We start from the raw sequence: 16992 nt of genomic DNA on the forward strand, positions 1-16992 counted from the left end.
TGCAGCACATTTACGTAAGTAAATATGCATGCTACACATGTCAGCGTGTGTGTATCAATTCTGAATTTGTTGTGCAATTGGAGCCGACAAAACTATGTCCAAAATGTCACTTTATTCCACGGACTAGCTCCATCAAGGGTGTCTGCCATGCTTGTTTTGTCCATTGTTACACTTCACTTCAATGACGTCTCACTTCAATGAGGTAAAAGTCGGAATAAATACGACATGATTGTTAAGACTGAGGTTGCTTTGAAAAACATCAGATATATATATATGTTTTAGGATCACATATGAAAGTGGCCTTGGTCTGATTTGAAAAAACATCAGATTTGTGCTGTTCAGACGGTAATAAAAAAATCTGATATGGGTCACAAAGGAGAAAAAAGGCAGGATTTGGGCCACTTTTGCCTGCAGTGTGAACGTAGCCAGTGATAATGCAAAATTAGGGAATGACATAAAAGGCCTCCTTTAAATTTACTCAAAATTGTATCACAACAGAAAAGTTAAAATTTTCCCGTCCACTTACGAGTCATTTTGAAGGTGAAGGTACTGGTAGATGCAGCATCCATCAAAGTGGGTGCAGTTGTGAGTATTTTTGGGGCAACTGTGGTAGTGGTGGGGGTATTCATTGTTGTGGGTACAGATGTGGTCGTTGTTGAGGCAGCTGCGGTTCTTGTTGGGGAAGGTGTAAAAGTTATAGGGGCTGTCGTTGTGGGTGTAGCTGTGCTCATTGTTGGGACATCTGTTGTAGTTGTTGAGGCAGCTGTGGTGCTGGCATGGGTAACTGTTGTTGTCGTGGGCATGGCTGTGATCCTTGTTGGGGCAGCTGTGCATGTTGTTAGTGCAGCTCTTCTTGTTGTTGGAGCTGCTGTGGTTGTTGTTGTTGGAGCTCTGGTTGTTGTTGGGGGTGCCATTGCCAGGGCAGCTGTGCTTCTTGTTAGGGCTGTTGTTGTCATGGTGGGGGAATCCATTGCTATTGTGTGTGCAGATGTGGTTGTTGTTTGGGCTCCTGTTGTTGGAGCTGCTGTGCTTGTTGTTGGGGTAGCTGTTGTCATTGTTGGGTCAGCTGTTGTTGTAATGGGAGCTGTTGTTGTTGTTGGGGCGCCTGTTGTGGATTCAGTTGTGGTTGTTGTGAGTGGAGTTCTTCTTGTTGTTGGAGCTGCTGTGGTGGTGGTATTTGGGGAAGCTGTTGTTGGAGCAGCTGTTGTTGTTGTGGGAGCTGTTCTTGTTGTTGAAGCTGCTGTGGTGGTTGTTGTTGGAGCTGCAGTTGTTGTTGTGGGAGCTGTTCTTGTTGTTGAAGCTGCTGTGGTGGTTGTGGTTGGGGTAACTGTTGTTGTTGGAGCTGCTGTTGTTGTTGTTGGGGTAGCTGTTGTCATTGTTGGGTCAGCTGTTGTTGTAATGGGAGCTGTTGTTGTTGTTGGGGCGCCTGTTGTGGATTCAGTTGTGGTTGTTGTGAGTGGAGTTCTTCTTGTTGTTGGAGCTGCTGTGGTGGTGGTATTTGGGGAAGCTGTTGTTGGAGCAGCTGTTGTTGTTGTGGGAGCTGTTCTTGTTGTTGAAGCTGCTGTGGTGGTTGTTGTTGGAGCTGCAGTTGTTGTTGTGGGAGCTGTTCTTGTTGTTGAAGCTGCTGTGGTGGTTGTGGTTGGGGTAACTGTTGTTGTTGGAGCTGCTGTTGTTGTTGGGGCACCTGTTGTTGTTGGGGCACCTGTTGTGGATTCTGTTGTGGATTCAGTTGTGGTTGTGGTTGGGGTAACTGTTGTTGTTGTTGGAGCTGCTGTTGTTGTTGGGGCACCTGGGGGGTATTCCTAGAAGCTGGCTTAGCGGAAAGCCTGGCTTATTTCGCTACTTCTGGCTAAATTTAGCGAGAGTTCCGTTTCATAAAGGTGGCTTATTTGAACTCCCCCTGAGTAACCATGGTAGTTTATGCTGCTGAACTAGCCTGGGGGATATTCCTAGAAGCTGGCTTAGCGGAAAGCCTGGCTTATTTCGCTACTTCTGGCTAAATTTAGCGAGAGTTCCGTTCCATAAAGGTGGCTTATTTGAACGCCCGCTGAGTAACCATGGTAATTTATGCTGCTGAACTAGCCTGCTCCCGGGCAGGCTAAAGTTGAAGCTTAGCTTAGCTGCAACTCAAAAAATGTCCGACCGGCTGAAACGGACTCCGGAAAGAAATGTTCACCAAGAATTCTGCGCTCCCGCAACTCATGTCTTGTCTAAAAAACGAAGCAAAAACTGTGGTTATCATATCACCACTTTCACTGTCTCGAAAAATCAATCAGTCGGTGCCAGTGCAACTAAAGAAACGCAACTATACACACGTATTGAACATGAAATTTAATAAGAGAGAACATGGTATTCATTAAAACTAATCAATACCTAACAAACATCCGATCTACACCCACGTAGGACCAGACTCAGAAAAATGGGGGACAGGTAATAATGTTAATGATACAAATTATTGAAAGCTCCTTTCAAAACAGTCAAGGACACTGTACAAATAAGATATTAGATAAAACGCAGGAATTAAAACATCTTACCATATTAAAAATATGACCTCTGTCCTTTCAGGCTGCTGCTCCACATTTACAGTAGCCGATCATGTAAAACAGCCTACTGGCTGAAGTATTTGCATTAAGTTCATCATCTCCCTCAGGCTTCCCTAATGTTATCTGTGCACTACACTGTACCCATGTACGCATCCAAGGCAAGGCAATGTGTAGAGCACAATTCCTACACAAGGCAATTCAAAGTGCTTTACAGCTACATAAAATCACAAGAAGGCAATAAAATCATTCCAAAAAACAAAAAAATCATTAATTAATTAATTTGAAAGTGAAGAGTGCAGATAAAATACTTTCAGGTGTCATATGCACATCTAAATAGAACTGTTTTCAGTCTGGATTTAAACATTGTCACATTGTCCAGGCCCCTGCTGGACCCGTGGAGGCTGACTATGTAAACCGAACATTTTTCCATATCCTAAATGTACAGGTACACTTGGGGATAATTGTCCATAGACTCTGAACTGGATTTCTCATTTTGAAAAATACCACATCAACCCCTTTGAGTAATGCTGAGCAATGTTACATTTATGCCCTGTGAAACCTCATCATTGACTCCTATCCTCCGTGCATACAGATGATCTGTGATGGAGGTCATTTCATTTCCAACATTGAGGCTAAATGGCCGGGATCAGTTCATGATTCTAGGATCTTACGAGCATCCTCACTGGCACAGAGGTTTGCACAAGAATTTTACTTACCCGAAGGAGTGCACTTTTGAAGTAAGGTGTAGCATAGGCAGAATTTTGGTGATCTAATGAGAGGTCAGGTGTAGAGGTCATCTTAAGAAATTTAAAGTGCTCGTCATGCTTTATTATAAATAGCCATATAAGGCACATATTGCATCAAATTGCCAAGTCTTAACACATGTATATCCAACCAACATTTCTCTTATTCTGCAGGAGAGTTCAATGGTGTCCTGCTTGGGGATAAAGGCTATGCATGCTGGCCGTACCTCCTCACGCCATATCCTGATCCAGGAATAAGGGCATGCACATGCACATGCTGTGGGAGAAGGATGTCATGACATGCTCATGACTTCTGGCCTAGTTACATCCTGGGCCTTGTTGACTGGTTCATATGAATATTGTTGATAGTTAGAATGAGCGTGTTGATGATAAACTGCGGAAGCTAGGCGCCTCCAGAGAGGGCCACGTACACTTGTTATGATAAAACGGTATAAAAGGGTGTCACAAGATGAGCTCGTCGGACATTTTGTACATTCTGTATGCACATTTGCTGTGACGATTTGTTCAATAAACTCCCCAATGGACGGCTGACCAACGCGGGATTCGACTCTAATTTCTCCACAACAATGCTAAAACAAGGGCACGGATAGAAATGACCTTTGGCCAAATTAAATACAGGTTCATTGCTTAAAGTTCTCAGGCACCATGGCTGACTTCTGACAGAGCCATCTTAAATTAATAGTATACTTCATATTTTATTAGGGCTGGGACTTTAGCGCGTTAATTTCGATTAATTAACTACACACATATTAGCGAGTTAAAAAAAATAACGCATTTTAATCGCACACTATAATTTTTTTTTATTTTTATTTTTTATTTTATTTATTTTTTTAAATACAGACGGACTGAAGCGTCGACAAGAGCGTGGTTGTGTGCAGATTATGCAACAAGGAATTTGCGTATCACCGCAGCGTATCAAGCCTCAAATATCACCTCAACGCTAAACATGTAGCAGCTAGCGTGGAAGCTAACGGGGGCCCAACGCAGCTTAACATCCAAGATTCTATATACTGTGTTTTCATGCATGCTACATTCAGATTTCAAATAGGGATATGTTCTGTGTTTGTTGAAATATTGTTGAAAATGTTAATTTTCTAAAGGATAAAGTATATGCGATTAAAATGCGATTAATTTCGATTAATTAATTTCAAAGCCTGTAGTTAACTCGATTAAAAATTTTAATCGAGTCACAGCCCTATATTTTATACATTTTGTCTTGTGGACAACTTTTCAGGCTCAAGTCTTTTCTTTGTTGAGTTCTAGTGCCTGAAGGGACTCAGTTTCTCCTGACACAGTGAGGGACCTATACAGGGACACATATTTCCTTTGATCCTTATTGTTGTGACCTTTGAGTTAGAACTTCTTTTCATAATTTAGCATTGACACAGTAGCAGTTTAAGTCAGAGCAAGTGTAAGAAGGCTAAATGGACAGAGATGATTTATAACTTTCCACACGTTTAGGTCATGGCACCCCACTGTGAATATAAATGTAAAAAACACATTTCTAACACGTTGCATGAACTGTACAATAATGACAAGTTTGAGTTCAAGTTGTGTTGAATTGTTTAATTATTATTACATGTTTCTCAAGCTGTGGAGAGAAAAAAAAATTAAATACAGTTCACAACACGAAATTCTCCTTTATCTGAATTTATACTAACATCCCTCTCCAGTTTCATAATCTCTAGCTTGATCTTTTTTATTTTCAGTTTCTTGTGTTCCATATCTAGTTTGGTGCTCTCTTTATTGGACAAACACATTTCTTCAAAGGCTACTTACCACTCTGAAATATGTTCCTGTACTTTACCTTCACCTGCTGACAGGTACGCTTTTGGCTGTTAAGATAGCTCCTGTTGAGATATAACAGTGAAAAAATAATATGTGGGTCACACACACAGGATAATATAGTCACAAAGTTTGATGATGCGTGTCGATTATTGGGTTATTAATAAACAGGGCCAGTATATTTGTGCTGTACATCTCATACAGAGACAATTCAGCATGCTTTATGTAAACAAATTATAACACAAAGAGGAGAGCATAAATACATGAGGACAGTAAAATGAATGTCAATGGTATGAAACTTTCATAACTTACGCATTTAGTAGATATTTGTATGTGATGCAAATCAAACTGAATATTTTGTCCTCATCAGCATGACTGGCAGTGAAATATGTTGAAGCATCATAATATGTCATTGTATTGCTTTGCATGCTTTCTCCCTCTGACCATATAGATAAGATCGATGGAATAATGGGTGCTGGGAAACTATAGAGAGGAGCAAATATAGAGGATCTTAATATGAGGATGTTGATTAGATGTTTACTTCCACACTATAGCTGGGTGAAAAGAGGGCAGTAAGAGGTATGTATCCACTAAAGACCACCCAAATTTAAATCAGAAAGAACCACTGAAATCCTCGTTGGTGCTCAAAAAAAAAAAAAAAAAGAGGAAACTCAAATTTTTTACTATATTTTCTTCCCTTATTCCCTTAAGGGGTTGCCACAGTAAATAAAATGCCTCCATCTAACCCTATCCTCTGCATCCTCTTCTCTCACACCAACTTACCTTATGTCCTCTTTCACTAGATTCATAAATCTCCTCTTTGGTCTTCCTACCTTAAAATCCTCCACCTTCTTCATCTGTGCTCCGTGTAAACTCACCGTTCCAATTGGGTCCTTCTCATTCACACACATGTACTCTGTCTTGCTGTGGCTAACCGTCATTCCTCTTCTTTCTAGGGCATACCTCCACCAGCTCAATGCTCTCACTCCAGATCCCAATGTCATCTGCAAACATCATAGTCCATGCAGATTCCCGTTTGACGTAGTCTGTCAGCCTGTCCATCACCATCGTGAACAAGAAGAGACTCAGGGCAGATTCTTGATGCAGTCCCACCTCTACTTTGAACTCCTCTGTTACACCTACAGTACACCTCTACACTGTCTCATACATGCACCACTCAACAACATATTTCTCTGCCACCCCAGACTTCCTCATACAATACAACAGTTTCTCTCTTGGCACCCTGTGAGTTCCCTCTGACCTTCTCAATTAACATCTTCAAAGCAAATACTGCATTTGTTGTAGTCTTTCTTGGCATGAAACTAATACTGCTGCTTGAAAATGTTAATTGTTGCCCTTAATCTAGCTTCCACTACTCTTTCCCATAACTTTATTGTATGGCTTCTATTCCTCTGTAGTTGCCACAGCTCTACACATCTCCCTTTTTCTTGATAATCGGCACCAGCAAGCTTCTCCTTCATTGCTCGGGCATCCTCTCATTCTTTAAGATCTTGTTGAAAGACTTTGTCAAAAACTCTACTGCCACCTCTCCTGGATGTTTCCATACCCTCACAGGTATATCATCAGGACCGACGGCCTTTCCACTCTTCATCCTCTTCAATGCACTCCTCACTTCAGCCTTGCTACTTCCTGGTCCACAACGGTTACCTCTTCTACTCTTTGTTCTCTCTCATTTTCCTGATTAACCAACTCTTCAAAGTACTCTTTCCATCTACCCATAACACTTCTGGTAACTGTCAAGACATTTCCATCTCTAACCTTATTCACCCTAACCTGCTGCATGTCCTGCCCATTTCTATCTCTCTGCTTCGCCAACCTGTAAAAATGATTCTCTCCCTCCTTACTGTCCAACATAGCATACAAGTCATTGTACGCCCTTTGTTTGGCCTTATCCCTATATTCCTGCCTACTATCTTCAGTCCTCTCAGTGTCACAATTCTTCTTAGCTAACCGTTATCTCTGCAAACACTCCTGAACTAACTCATTCTACCACTAAGTCTCCTTACGTACTTATCTACTCCATGTTTACCATTGTTTTTATAGAACAATTCCAGGATAATTTGGGGTATGATGTCAGTCATTGATGTTTTTTTATGAGCATATAAATGAATTACTTTCAATTAGATACTTCCATCTGTCCAAATCCTTATCATGACCAGCATGTGAAACTAAAAAACAATATTATTGCTTTATAAATGAAGCATGATTCATTGACCCATTTGGGATCAACTGATTGTAAAAAGTAAGTTTGAAAAAAACGAATGGAAACAGTGTTTGATACATGTTAGTGCCTTTAATAGAAGCATATCTAGTTTTTTTTTTTACATACACTTTCTTTACTGAGAAGAAGCTAATAATTGTGATTATGTTGATTAATCTAATTGTTATTTTAGATTTTAGTATCCTTGATCAATTTGAAGAAATATAGGAACAGTAACACAATACTTATACAATACATTATATAAATACATCTAAATTTGAAAACTAATGGAATTGGTCATCTAGGACCGTATTCAGATACCTTACATTTGATTTGTGTTATGATCTTCAAAGAGTGAAAATGTATCAGGATTTGCCTGAAGCAGCATTTAAGTTCATACCTTCATAAATCAACTTTAAGAATTATAAATTACATTGAAATAACACAGTTTACATTTTATAATAACATTGTGACATTTATTTGCCACGAATCTGTTACGCATAGCCTCAGATAGCTCAATGAATAACTTTCATTACTCTCTTCATTTGTATTTAGTTGTTTCCTTCATCAATCAGATTCTAGAGGAATATATCAGGAAATTAAGGTAAAGTTCTCCCAAAGCTTTGTGCAGTCAAAGGTATGTTGATGTGCTCTTGCAATACGCTTTGTTACTTCAGTGTGTGAAGTGAACCTTACGTTAAATGCTATATTTAGAAGCTTGTTCAAAGTCATGTCAATATTGCAGGTCGTCAGAAGGTCTTGGATTCTTACAGCATGGCCCTTCTTATTCATAACAGTAAAACTACACTTTTTCTAATGAGATTTTACATGAACTTATTGCTGGCTTGACAGTAACCATGACAACAGCACCATGCAGGATGCAGTGATGAGACTGATCTGGTGACTTACTCCACTTGATACTTCTGTAAATTTTAGGAAAAAGAAAACAAGGCATCATTAGAAAACTGATCTTTGGCATTGTAGAATTTTGGTCACGTTGCATGTCATTTTGATGAATAATTGATTGAATGAACATTAAATTTTTGCTTACGTGTGCCTTCCACAAAAATAGCATTGACGTCAATGTTGAATGCTGTAATGTTTGGAGCTGCTCTGATCAGAACATTTGCTATTTCAATGTTGTTAGGAACAGATGCCGATGCAAATCCAAGATCCATGTTGTTGATGATTGATCCATTGCTGCAAAAGTAATAAAATGTCATTTTATTTGTACAAATTTGTGATCAGCAGTCTTAACATTTTAGTATACCACACCATGAAAAAATTACCTGAATGAAGTCACAATCAAAGAGCGGAATGAAGAGAATTGCCTTTGGTACAAAGGTTGAAGCTACAGAAAGAGAAACGACAACAAAAGAAATCTGTAAGTGTTTATGCTTCATTATAAACTTGATAAGAACACAGTCAGTAGATTTTCTAGAACCAAAGATTTGTCGACTGTCAATGTTTCAGTGCTCTGGCAACATTTGCTCTTTATTCTGTATGTGGAGGTTGGGTGTTGGTCAAATAGTTCACCACACTTTGACAAGAGAGTGGTTTTCCATCTTGGAAAGTCTATTTAAAAACTTACCACATTTGAATTTTCCTCAGGATTCAATCAATCAATCAATCAATCAATCAATTCTTACAAAGTTGTGTAAGATAGTATTGACATTATGCTGCCTAACGGCTGCCTAACTCTGAGATTTAATGTGTCAGTGGCTAAAAAATATTTGCGATTACAACCTACATATCCAGGGTATTTGGAAATGTAAAATGTCAAAGTTTTACTCTTCCAAACATGCTGATTTTGCACTGTATACTTCTTGTTCATTTCCTGATTATCCTAGATTCTGGGGTCAAACTAAAAGTCGATGTGTTTGCATGATAGAAGGATATTGGACTACAAACACTATGACGTTATAACATTATAATATCACACTCAAAGAAAGACTTACTGTCGACTTCAACAATTCAGCCCGTCTTGTAAATGCTGTAGATGATGGATTCAGCAAATCAGATGTAAATGTCTCGCCAGCTGATCTGAAAGTCAGCTGCCTTGTTGTGATTGGCTCTTCAGTTGTTGCAGATGTAGTGGTCGTAGAAGTTGTTGTGGTTGTACTTGTGGTTGTACTTGTGGTAGTTGTGGTTGTAAAGGGTGTTGTAGTAGTAGCAATGGCAGCTGGGGTTGTTTCAGAGGCAGTTGTGGTTGAAGCGATGGTTCCAGCACTTACAGTAGTTGTGGAAGGGATTGTGGCATTTGAAACTGAACTTGCAGGACTTGTTGGTGTTATTGTGATGTTGGCAGTTGTAGTTGTAGCATTGGTCGTTGAGTTTGGATTAGCCATAGAATTTACAGGTGTTTCTGTCAAAAAGAAATGTAAAAATTAGATATAAACATCATTAAAAAAAAATCAACTTGATTGGGAGCATTTTTTTATGATCACAACAGTATCAGTGTGGTATACTTTATGTCTATGTATGGTAAGGTAAGGTACTTCTACCAGTGTTTGTCACTACTAAATTTCTCATGAGTGAGTGAGTGCATGCCAGTTGATATGCCAACAAATTGTTAAGGGATCAGAAAAGGACTATGCCATGACCGTGAAAGATGATTCAATATTGGAAAAAGAAAGCCTCCTTTAAACTCACTCAAAATTGTGTCAAAACATAAAACAATTTGTTGAACAAAAAGGTAAAGATGTAAAAAAATGGAAGTCATCATGTTTACTTACCTATTATTTGGATAGACTCTCTTTCAATTGTTAGATTGAATTTGGCAGTGCTGGTATTTACAGCTTCTATCAAAACTTCTTGAACAGCTTCCTCGGCTGGGATTTCAGCAATTTGCATAGTTTTATTGAACTCAAGCCCCATCTCTGCTTCAGTATTTTCCATTCGTGTTCTGCCAGCCGCTGGTCTGTAAAAACCCAGGAAATAATGAAATTGAAACGCATCTAATTTAGACCTTGTGGACACGTTTTTATTTTTTTAATTTTTTTTGTCATTATGAATATCAAAACTGATGAATGCTAATATCACTTAGAATGGTGAAGCAAAGGAAGTGGAACCTCCAAAAAGTAAAAACTTACCTAAATTCAATGACAAAACTGCGGACGAAGAGCAAGCCAAATCTAGCTTTGTAGATGATGTCATACTGTGACAGGAAATCACACAAAAAATAATTAATTACATTTCAATTGAATGTGAAGTTACGTGTAACCTCCCAAAATATTAATTCAAAATATGTTTTAACATTGCACTCACCATTTGTGTTATCTTTAGTTCAAGACTCTTAAACAGTTTGCTGGTTTTGTCTTTAAGTTCTTCAACAAAAGGTTCAACAAAAACTGCTTGGACAACAAATCTGAGTGGAGGAGCTTCAGTTGTAGTAGTGGTAGTGAGAGTAGTTAAAGAAACAGCGGTTGTTTCCAGAGCTGCTGAAGTTGTTGGTGAAGAATGTTCGGTTGTTGGTGATGCCATAGTTGTTGTCTGTGAAGCCATTGTAGTTGATGTTCCTGATGTAGGAATTACTGGATCAGCTGTGGTAGTGGTGGTGGCATCTATTGTTGTGGGTGCAGATGTGGTTGTTGTTGGAGCCCCTGTGGTGGTTGTTAGGTTACCTTTGGTTGTTGTTGGGGCTGCTGTGGTAGTGGTGGGAGCATCTGTTGTTGTGGGTACAGATGTGGTTGTTGTTGGGGCAGCTGTGGTTGTTGTTGGAGCACCTGTGGTGGTTGTTAGGTTACCTTTGGTTGTTGTTGGGGCTGCTGTGGTAGTGGTGGGAGCATCTGTTGTTGTGGGTACAGATGTGGTTGTTGTTGGGGCAGCCGTGGTTGTTGTTGTACTCGTTGTTGGTAAAGCCGTTTTAGTGGCGGGGGCATCTGTTGTTGCTGTGGGTTGTACGTCGACACTATCGTTTTCAATGTTGAAGGCTGTGATGTTTGGAGATGCTTTGATCAAAACACTTTCTATTTCAACGTTGGTAGGAATTAAAGTTAATTCAAATTCAAGGTCCATGTTGTTGATGATTGATCCATTTCTGCAAAAGTAATAAAACTTTATTTCATTGGTAAAAATTCATGATCAGTAATCTTAGGTTTTTATTATACTCCACCATGAAAACAATTACCTGAATGAAATCACAGTCAAAGAGCGGAATGAAGACGATTGTGCTTTGAATAAAGGTTGAAGCTACAGAAAGAGAAACAACAAAAACAAAAAATTAAGTGTTTATGGTTCATTGTAAACTTGATAACAACAATGTAGACGGTAGACGTTTTATAAGATATGTAGACTGTTTCTGAGTAACTGCTCTTTTAACATTTAACTGTAATTCTGCATGTGGAGGTTGGTTGTTGGTAGTATAATTCACCACATTTTCCCAAGACTGTGGTTCCTTGTTTGACGCAATGGCAACAGTCTCTATTTAGTTAACTGTCAAACGATTGTGTTCTTTTCATTTGTTCTTTTTCACTGCTTTGTTACGTTTTGGCAACAAAACAAAATTACACTGTTTTAAGCAAACCAAAAAAAAAAAGGTAAGAAAAACAACTAATGAATTCAGGTGTTGAAACCGTGATCGAGCATAAAATACAGCCAATGTAAACATGCCACATTTCTCACATAGTTGTAAAATATTCTACTGACACTAGCTGTAATGGCTGCTTAACTCTAATATATAAATGGTCTGTGGCAGAAAAATGTTGAGATTATAACCTACATATCATGGGAATGTGGAAATGTAAAATGTAAAATTTGTGGATTTTGCACTTTTGCTTATTTTTTATTTATTGATCATCAAGCTCGAATATTCAAGGTTAAAACTAAAAGTTGATGTGTTTGCAAGATAGAAGAATATTGGACTACAAAAACTGGGACATTATCATATCACACTCAAAGAAAGACTTACATGTAACTTTAAAAGTTCAGCTCGTTCCGTAAATGCTGTGGATGATGGATTCAACAAATCAGATGTGAATGTCTCTCCAAGTGACCTGAAAGTCAGCCGCCTTGTTGTTATTGCCTCAGCAGTTGTTGCAGATGTAGTGGTCGTAGAAGTAGTTGTGGATGACCTTGTGGTAGTAAAAGGTGTTGAAGAAGTAGACAAAACAATAGCTGTTTTTGGGGAACCTGTGGTTGTGGTGGTACTTATGGTTGTTGTTGGGGTAACTGTGGTGGTCGTCGGGGAAGCCGTTGTTGTCATTGACAAAGTTGTGGTTGTTGATGGGGTACTTGTGGTTGTCGTTGGGGTAACTGTTTTGGTCGTAGGTGAAGCCGTTGTTGTCGTGGACAAAACTGTGGTTGTTGATGGGGTGGTTGTCGTTGGGGAAAGAGTGGTAGTGGTGGGGGAAGCCGTTGTTGTCGTGGACGAAGACGTGGTTGTTGATGGGGTAGTTGTGGTTGTCGTTGGGGTAACTGTGGTGGTGGTCGGGGAAGCTGTTGTTGTTGTGGGCGAAGATGTGGTTGTTGATGGGCTAGTTGTGGTTGTAGTTGGGGTATCTGTGGTGGTCGTAGGGGAAACCGTTGTTGTCGTGGACAAAGTTGTGGTTGTTGAAGGGGTACTTGTAGTTGTCGTTGGGGTAACTGTGGTTGTGGTCGGGGAAGCTATTGTTGTCGTGGACAAAACTGTGGTTGTTGATAAGCTGGTTGTGGTTGTAGTTGGGGTACTTCTGGTGTTCGTAGGGGAAACCGTTGTTGTCGTGGACAAAGTTGTGGTTGTTGAAGGGGTACTTGTGGTTGTCGTTGGGGTAACTGTGGTTGTGGTCGGGGAAACTATTGTTGTCGTGGACAAAACTGTGGTTGTTGATGGGGTAGTTGTGGTTGTTGTTGGGGAAAGAGTGGTAGTGGTGGGGGAAGCCGTTGTTGTTGTGGACGAAGATGTGGTTGTTGATGGGCTAGCTGTGGTTGTCGTTGGGGTAACTGTGCTGGTGGTTGGGGATCCCGTTGTTGTCGTGGACAAAGTTGTGGTTGTTGATGGGCTAGTTGTGGTTGTAGTTGGGGTATCTGTGGTGGTCGTTGGTGATCCTGTTGTTGTTGTGTACAAAGTTCTGGTTGTTGAAGGGGTGCTTGTGGTTGTCGTTGGGGTAACTGTGGTTATGGTCGGGGAAAGAGTGGTAGTGGTGGGGGAAGCTATGGTTGTTGTGGACAAAACTGTGGTTGTTGATGGGGTAGTTGTGGTTGTCGTTGGGGAAAGAGTGGTAGTGGTTGGGGAAACCGTTGTTGTCGTGGACGAAGATGTGGTTGTTGATGGGCTAGTTGTGGTTGTCGTTGGGGTAACTGTGGTGGTTGTAGGTGAAACCTTTGTTGTTGTGGACAAAATTATGGTGTTTGATGGGCTAGTTGTGGTCGTAGTTGGGGTAACAGTGGTGGTGGATGGGGAAGCTGTTGTTGTTGTGGACGAAGATGTGGTTGTTGATGGGCTAGAGTTGGTTGTCGTTGGGGTAACTGTGGTGGTCTTCGGGGAAGCCGTTGTTGTTGTGGACAAATGTGTGGTTGTTGATGGGTTAGTTGTGGTTGTCGTTGGGGTAACTGTGGTGGTGGTTGGGGACGCTGTTGTTGTCGTGGACAAAACTGTTGCTGTTGATGGGCTAGTTGTGGTTGTTGTTGGGGTATCTGTGGTGGTCGTAGGGGAAACTGTTGTTGTCGTGGACAAAGTTGTGGATGTTGAAGGGGTGCTTGTGGTTGTCGTTGGGGTAACTGTGGTTGTGGTCGGGGAAAGAGTGGTAGTGGTGGGGGAAGCTGTTGTTGTTGTGGACAAAACTGTGGTTGTTGATGGGGCAGTTGTGGTTTTAGTTGGGGTATCTGTGGTGGTCATAGGGGAAACTGTTGTTGTCGTGGACAAAGTTGTGGTTGTTGAAGGGGTACTTGTGGTTGTCGTTGGGGTAACTGTGGTTGTGGTCGGGGAAAGAGTGGTAGTGGTGGGGGAAGCTGTTGTTGTTGTGGACAATACTGTGGTTATTGATGGGGTAGTTGTGGTTGTCGTTGGGGTATCTGTGGTGGTCATCGGGGAAGTCGTTGTTGTTGTGGACAAAACTGTGGTTGTTGATGGGGTAGTTGTGATTGTCGTTGGGGTAACTGTTGTGGTCGTAGGGGAAACCGTTGTTGTCGTTGACAAAGTTGTAGTTGTTGATGGGGTACTTGTGGTTGTTGTTGGGGTAACTGTTGTGGTCGTAGGTGATGCCGTTGTTGTCGTGGACAAAACTGTGGTTGTTGATGGGGTAGTTGTGGTTGTCGTTGGGGAAAGAGTGGTAGTGGTGGGAGAAGCCGTTGTTGTCGTGGACGAAGATGTGGTTGTTGAGGGGGTAGTTGTTGTTGTCATTGGGGTATCTTTGGTGGTCGTCGGGGAAGCCGTTGTTGTCGTGGACAACGTTGTGGTTGTTGATGGGGTACTTGTGGTTGCAGATGGGGTATCTGTGTTGGTCGTAGGGGAAGCCGTTGTTGTTGTGGACAACACTGTGGTTGTTGATGGGGTAGTTGTGGTTGTTGTTGGGGTAACTGTTGTGGTCGTTGGGGAAGCTGTTGTTGTCGTGGACAAAACTGTGGCTGTTGATGGGCTAGTTGTGGTTGTAGTTGGGGTATCTGTGGTGGTCATCGGGGAAACCGTTGTTGCTGTGGACAAAACTGTGGTTATTGATGGGGTAGTTGTGGTTGTTGTTGGGGTAACTGTTGTGGTCGTTGGGGAAGCTGTTGTTGTCATGGACAAAGTTCTGTTTGTTGATGGGGTACTTGTGGTTGTAGATGGGCTAGTTGTGGTGTCTGTGGTGGTCGTAGGGGAAACCGTTGTTGTCGTTGACAAAACTGTGGTTGTTGATGGGGTAGTTGTGGTTGTCGTTGGGGTATCTGTGGTGGTCATCGGGGAAGCCGTTGTTGTTGTGGACAAAACTGTGGTTGTTGATGGGGTAGTTGTGGTTGTTGTTGGGGTAACTGTTGTGGTCGTTGGGGAAGCTGTTGTTGTCGTGGACAAAACTGTGGCTGTTGATGGGCTAGTTGTGGTTGTAGTTGGGGTATCTGTGGTGGTCGTAGGGGAAACTGTTGTTTTCGTGGACAAAACTGTGGTTGTTGATGGGGTAGTTGTGGTTGTCGTTGGGGAAAGAGTGGTAGTGGTGGGGGAAGCTGTTGTTGTCGTGGACAAAACTGTGGTTGTTGAAGGGGTACTAGTGGTTGTCGTTGGGGTAACTGTGGTTGTGGTCGGGGAAAGAGTGGTAGTGGTGGGGGAAGCTGTTGTTGTTATGGACAAAACTGTGGTTGTTGAAGGGGTGCTTGTCGTTGTCATTGGGGTAACTGTGGTTGTGGTCGGGGAAGCTGTTGTTGTCGTGGACAAAACTGTTGCTGTTGATGGGCTAGTTGTGGTTGTAGTTGGGGTATCTGTGGTGGTCGTAGGGGAAACTGTTGTTATCATGGACACAGTTGTGGTTGTTGAAGGGGTACTTGTGGTTGTCGTTGGGGTAACTGTGGTTGTGGTTGGGGAAAGAGTGGTAGTGGTGGGGGAAGCTGTTGTAGTTGTGGACAAAACTGTGGTTGTTGATGGGGTAGTTGTGGTTGTCGTTGGGGTATCTGTGGTGGTCATCGGGGAAGCCGTTGTTGTGGACAAAACTGTGGTTGTTGATGGGGTAGTTGTGGTTTTTGTTGGGGTAACTGTTGTGGTGGTTGGGGAAGCTGTTGTTGTCGTGGACAAAACTGTGGCTGTTGATGGGCTAGTTGTGGTTGTAGTTGGGGTATCTGTGGTGGTAATCGGGGAAGCCGTTGTTGTTGTGGACAAAACTGTGGTTGTTGATGGGGTAGTTGTGGTTGTGTTTGGGGTAACTGTTGTGGTCGTTGGGGAAGCTGTTGTTGTCATGGACAAAGTTCTGTTTGTTGATGGGGTACTTGTGGTTGTAGATGGGCTAGTTGTGGTTGTAGTTGGGGTATCTGTGGTGGTCGTAGGGGAAACCGTTGTTGTCGTTGACAAAACTGTGGTTGTTGATGGGGTAGTTGTGGTTGTCGTTGGGGAAAGAGTGGTAGTGGTGGGGGAAGCTGTTGTTGTCGTGGACAAAACTGTCGTTGTTGAAGGGGTACTAGTGGTTGTGGTTGGGGAAACTGTGGTTATGGTCGGGGAAAGAGTGGTAGTGGTGGGGGAAGCTGTTGTTGTGGACAAAACTGTGGTTGTTGAAGGGGTGCTTGTGGTTGTCGTTGGGGTAACTGTGGTTGTGGTCGGGGAAGCTGTTGTTGTCGTGGACAAAACTGTGGCTGTTGATGGGCTAGTTGTGGTTGTTGTTTGGGTATCTGTGGTGGTCGTAGGGGAAACCGTTGTTCTCATTGACAAAACTGTGGTTGTTGATGGGGTAGTTGTGGTTGTCGTTTGGGTAACTGTGGTTGTGGTTGGGGAAAGAGTGGTAGTGGTGGGGGAAGCTGTTGTTGTTGTGGACAAAACTGTGGTTGTTGTTGGGGTAGTTGTGGTTGTCGTTGGGGTAACTGTTGTGGTCGTTGGGGAAGCTGTTGTTGTCATGGACAAAGTTCTGTTTGTTGATGGGGTACTTGTGTTTGTAGATGGGCTAGTTGTGGTTGTAGTTGGGTTATCTGTGGTAGTCGTAGGGGAAACCGTTGTTGTCGTTGACAAAACTGTGGTTGTTGATGGGGTAGTTGTGGTTGTCGTTGGGGTATCTCTGGTGGTCATCGGGGAAGCTGTTGTTGTTGTGGACAA

At 41.8% G+C, this 16992-nt stretch overlaps 1 protein-coding gene across 1 annotated transcript; it reads right to left on the reverse strand.

Moving 5' to 3' along the window:
- Positions 1–7523: 7523 nt before the first annotated feature.
- LOC142368826 (uncharacterized) lies at positions 7524–12521 on the reverse strand. The gene is made up of 9 exons (XM_075451024.1): positions 12223–12521; positions 11443–11504; positions 10581–11352; positions 10406–10470; positions 10049–10233; positions 9272–9678; positions 8603–8664; positions 8365–8513; positions 7524–8236 (listed from the first exon to the last, which is right to left on the reverse strand). The coding sequence occupies exons 1-9, from the start codon at positions 12514–12516 to the stop codon at positions 8148–8150; spliced, it is 2085 nt and encodes a 694-aa protein (XP_075307139.1). The 5' UTR covers positions 12517–12521; the 3' UTR covers positions 7524–8147.
- Between the last annotated feature and the right edge of the window lie 4471 nt (positions 12522–16992).

This window comes from Odontesthes bonariensis, chromosome 19, assembly GCF_027942865.1.
Source record: "Odontesthes bonariensis isolate fOdoBon6 chromosome 19, fOdoBon6.hap1, whole genome shotgun sequence".
NCBI lineage: Eukaryota > Metazoa > Chordata > Actinopteri > Atheriniformes > Atherinopsidae > Odontesthes > Odontesthes bonariensis.

Bases quoted from the DNA above. Each gene is read 5' to 3' on its own strand.
- LOC142368826 (XM_075451024.1), bottom strand. From the start codon at position 12,516: ATGACAACAACGGCTTCCCCGACGACCACCACAGTTACCCCAACAACA. The intron at 11,505-12,222 runs GTAAGTCTTTCT...CTCTTTCTGTAG, and splicing joins CTGAACTTTTAAAGTTACAT to CTTCAACCTTTATTCAAAGC. The intron at 8,237-8,364 runs GTAAGCAAAAAT...TAAAATTTACAG, and splicing joins TATTTTTGTGGAAGGCACAC to AAGTATCAAGTGGAGTAAGT.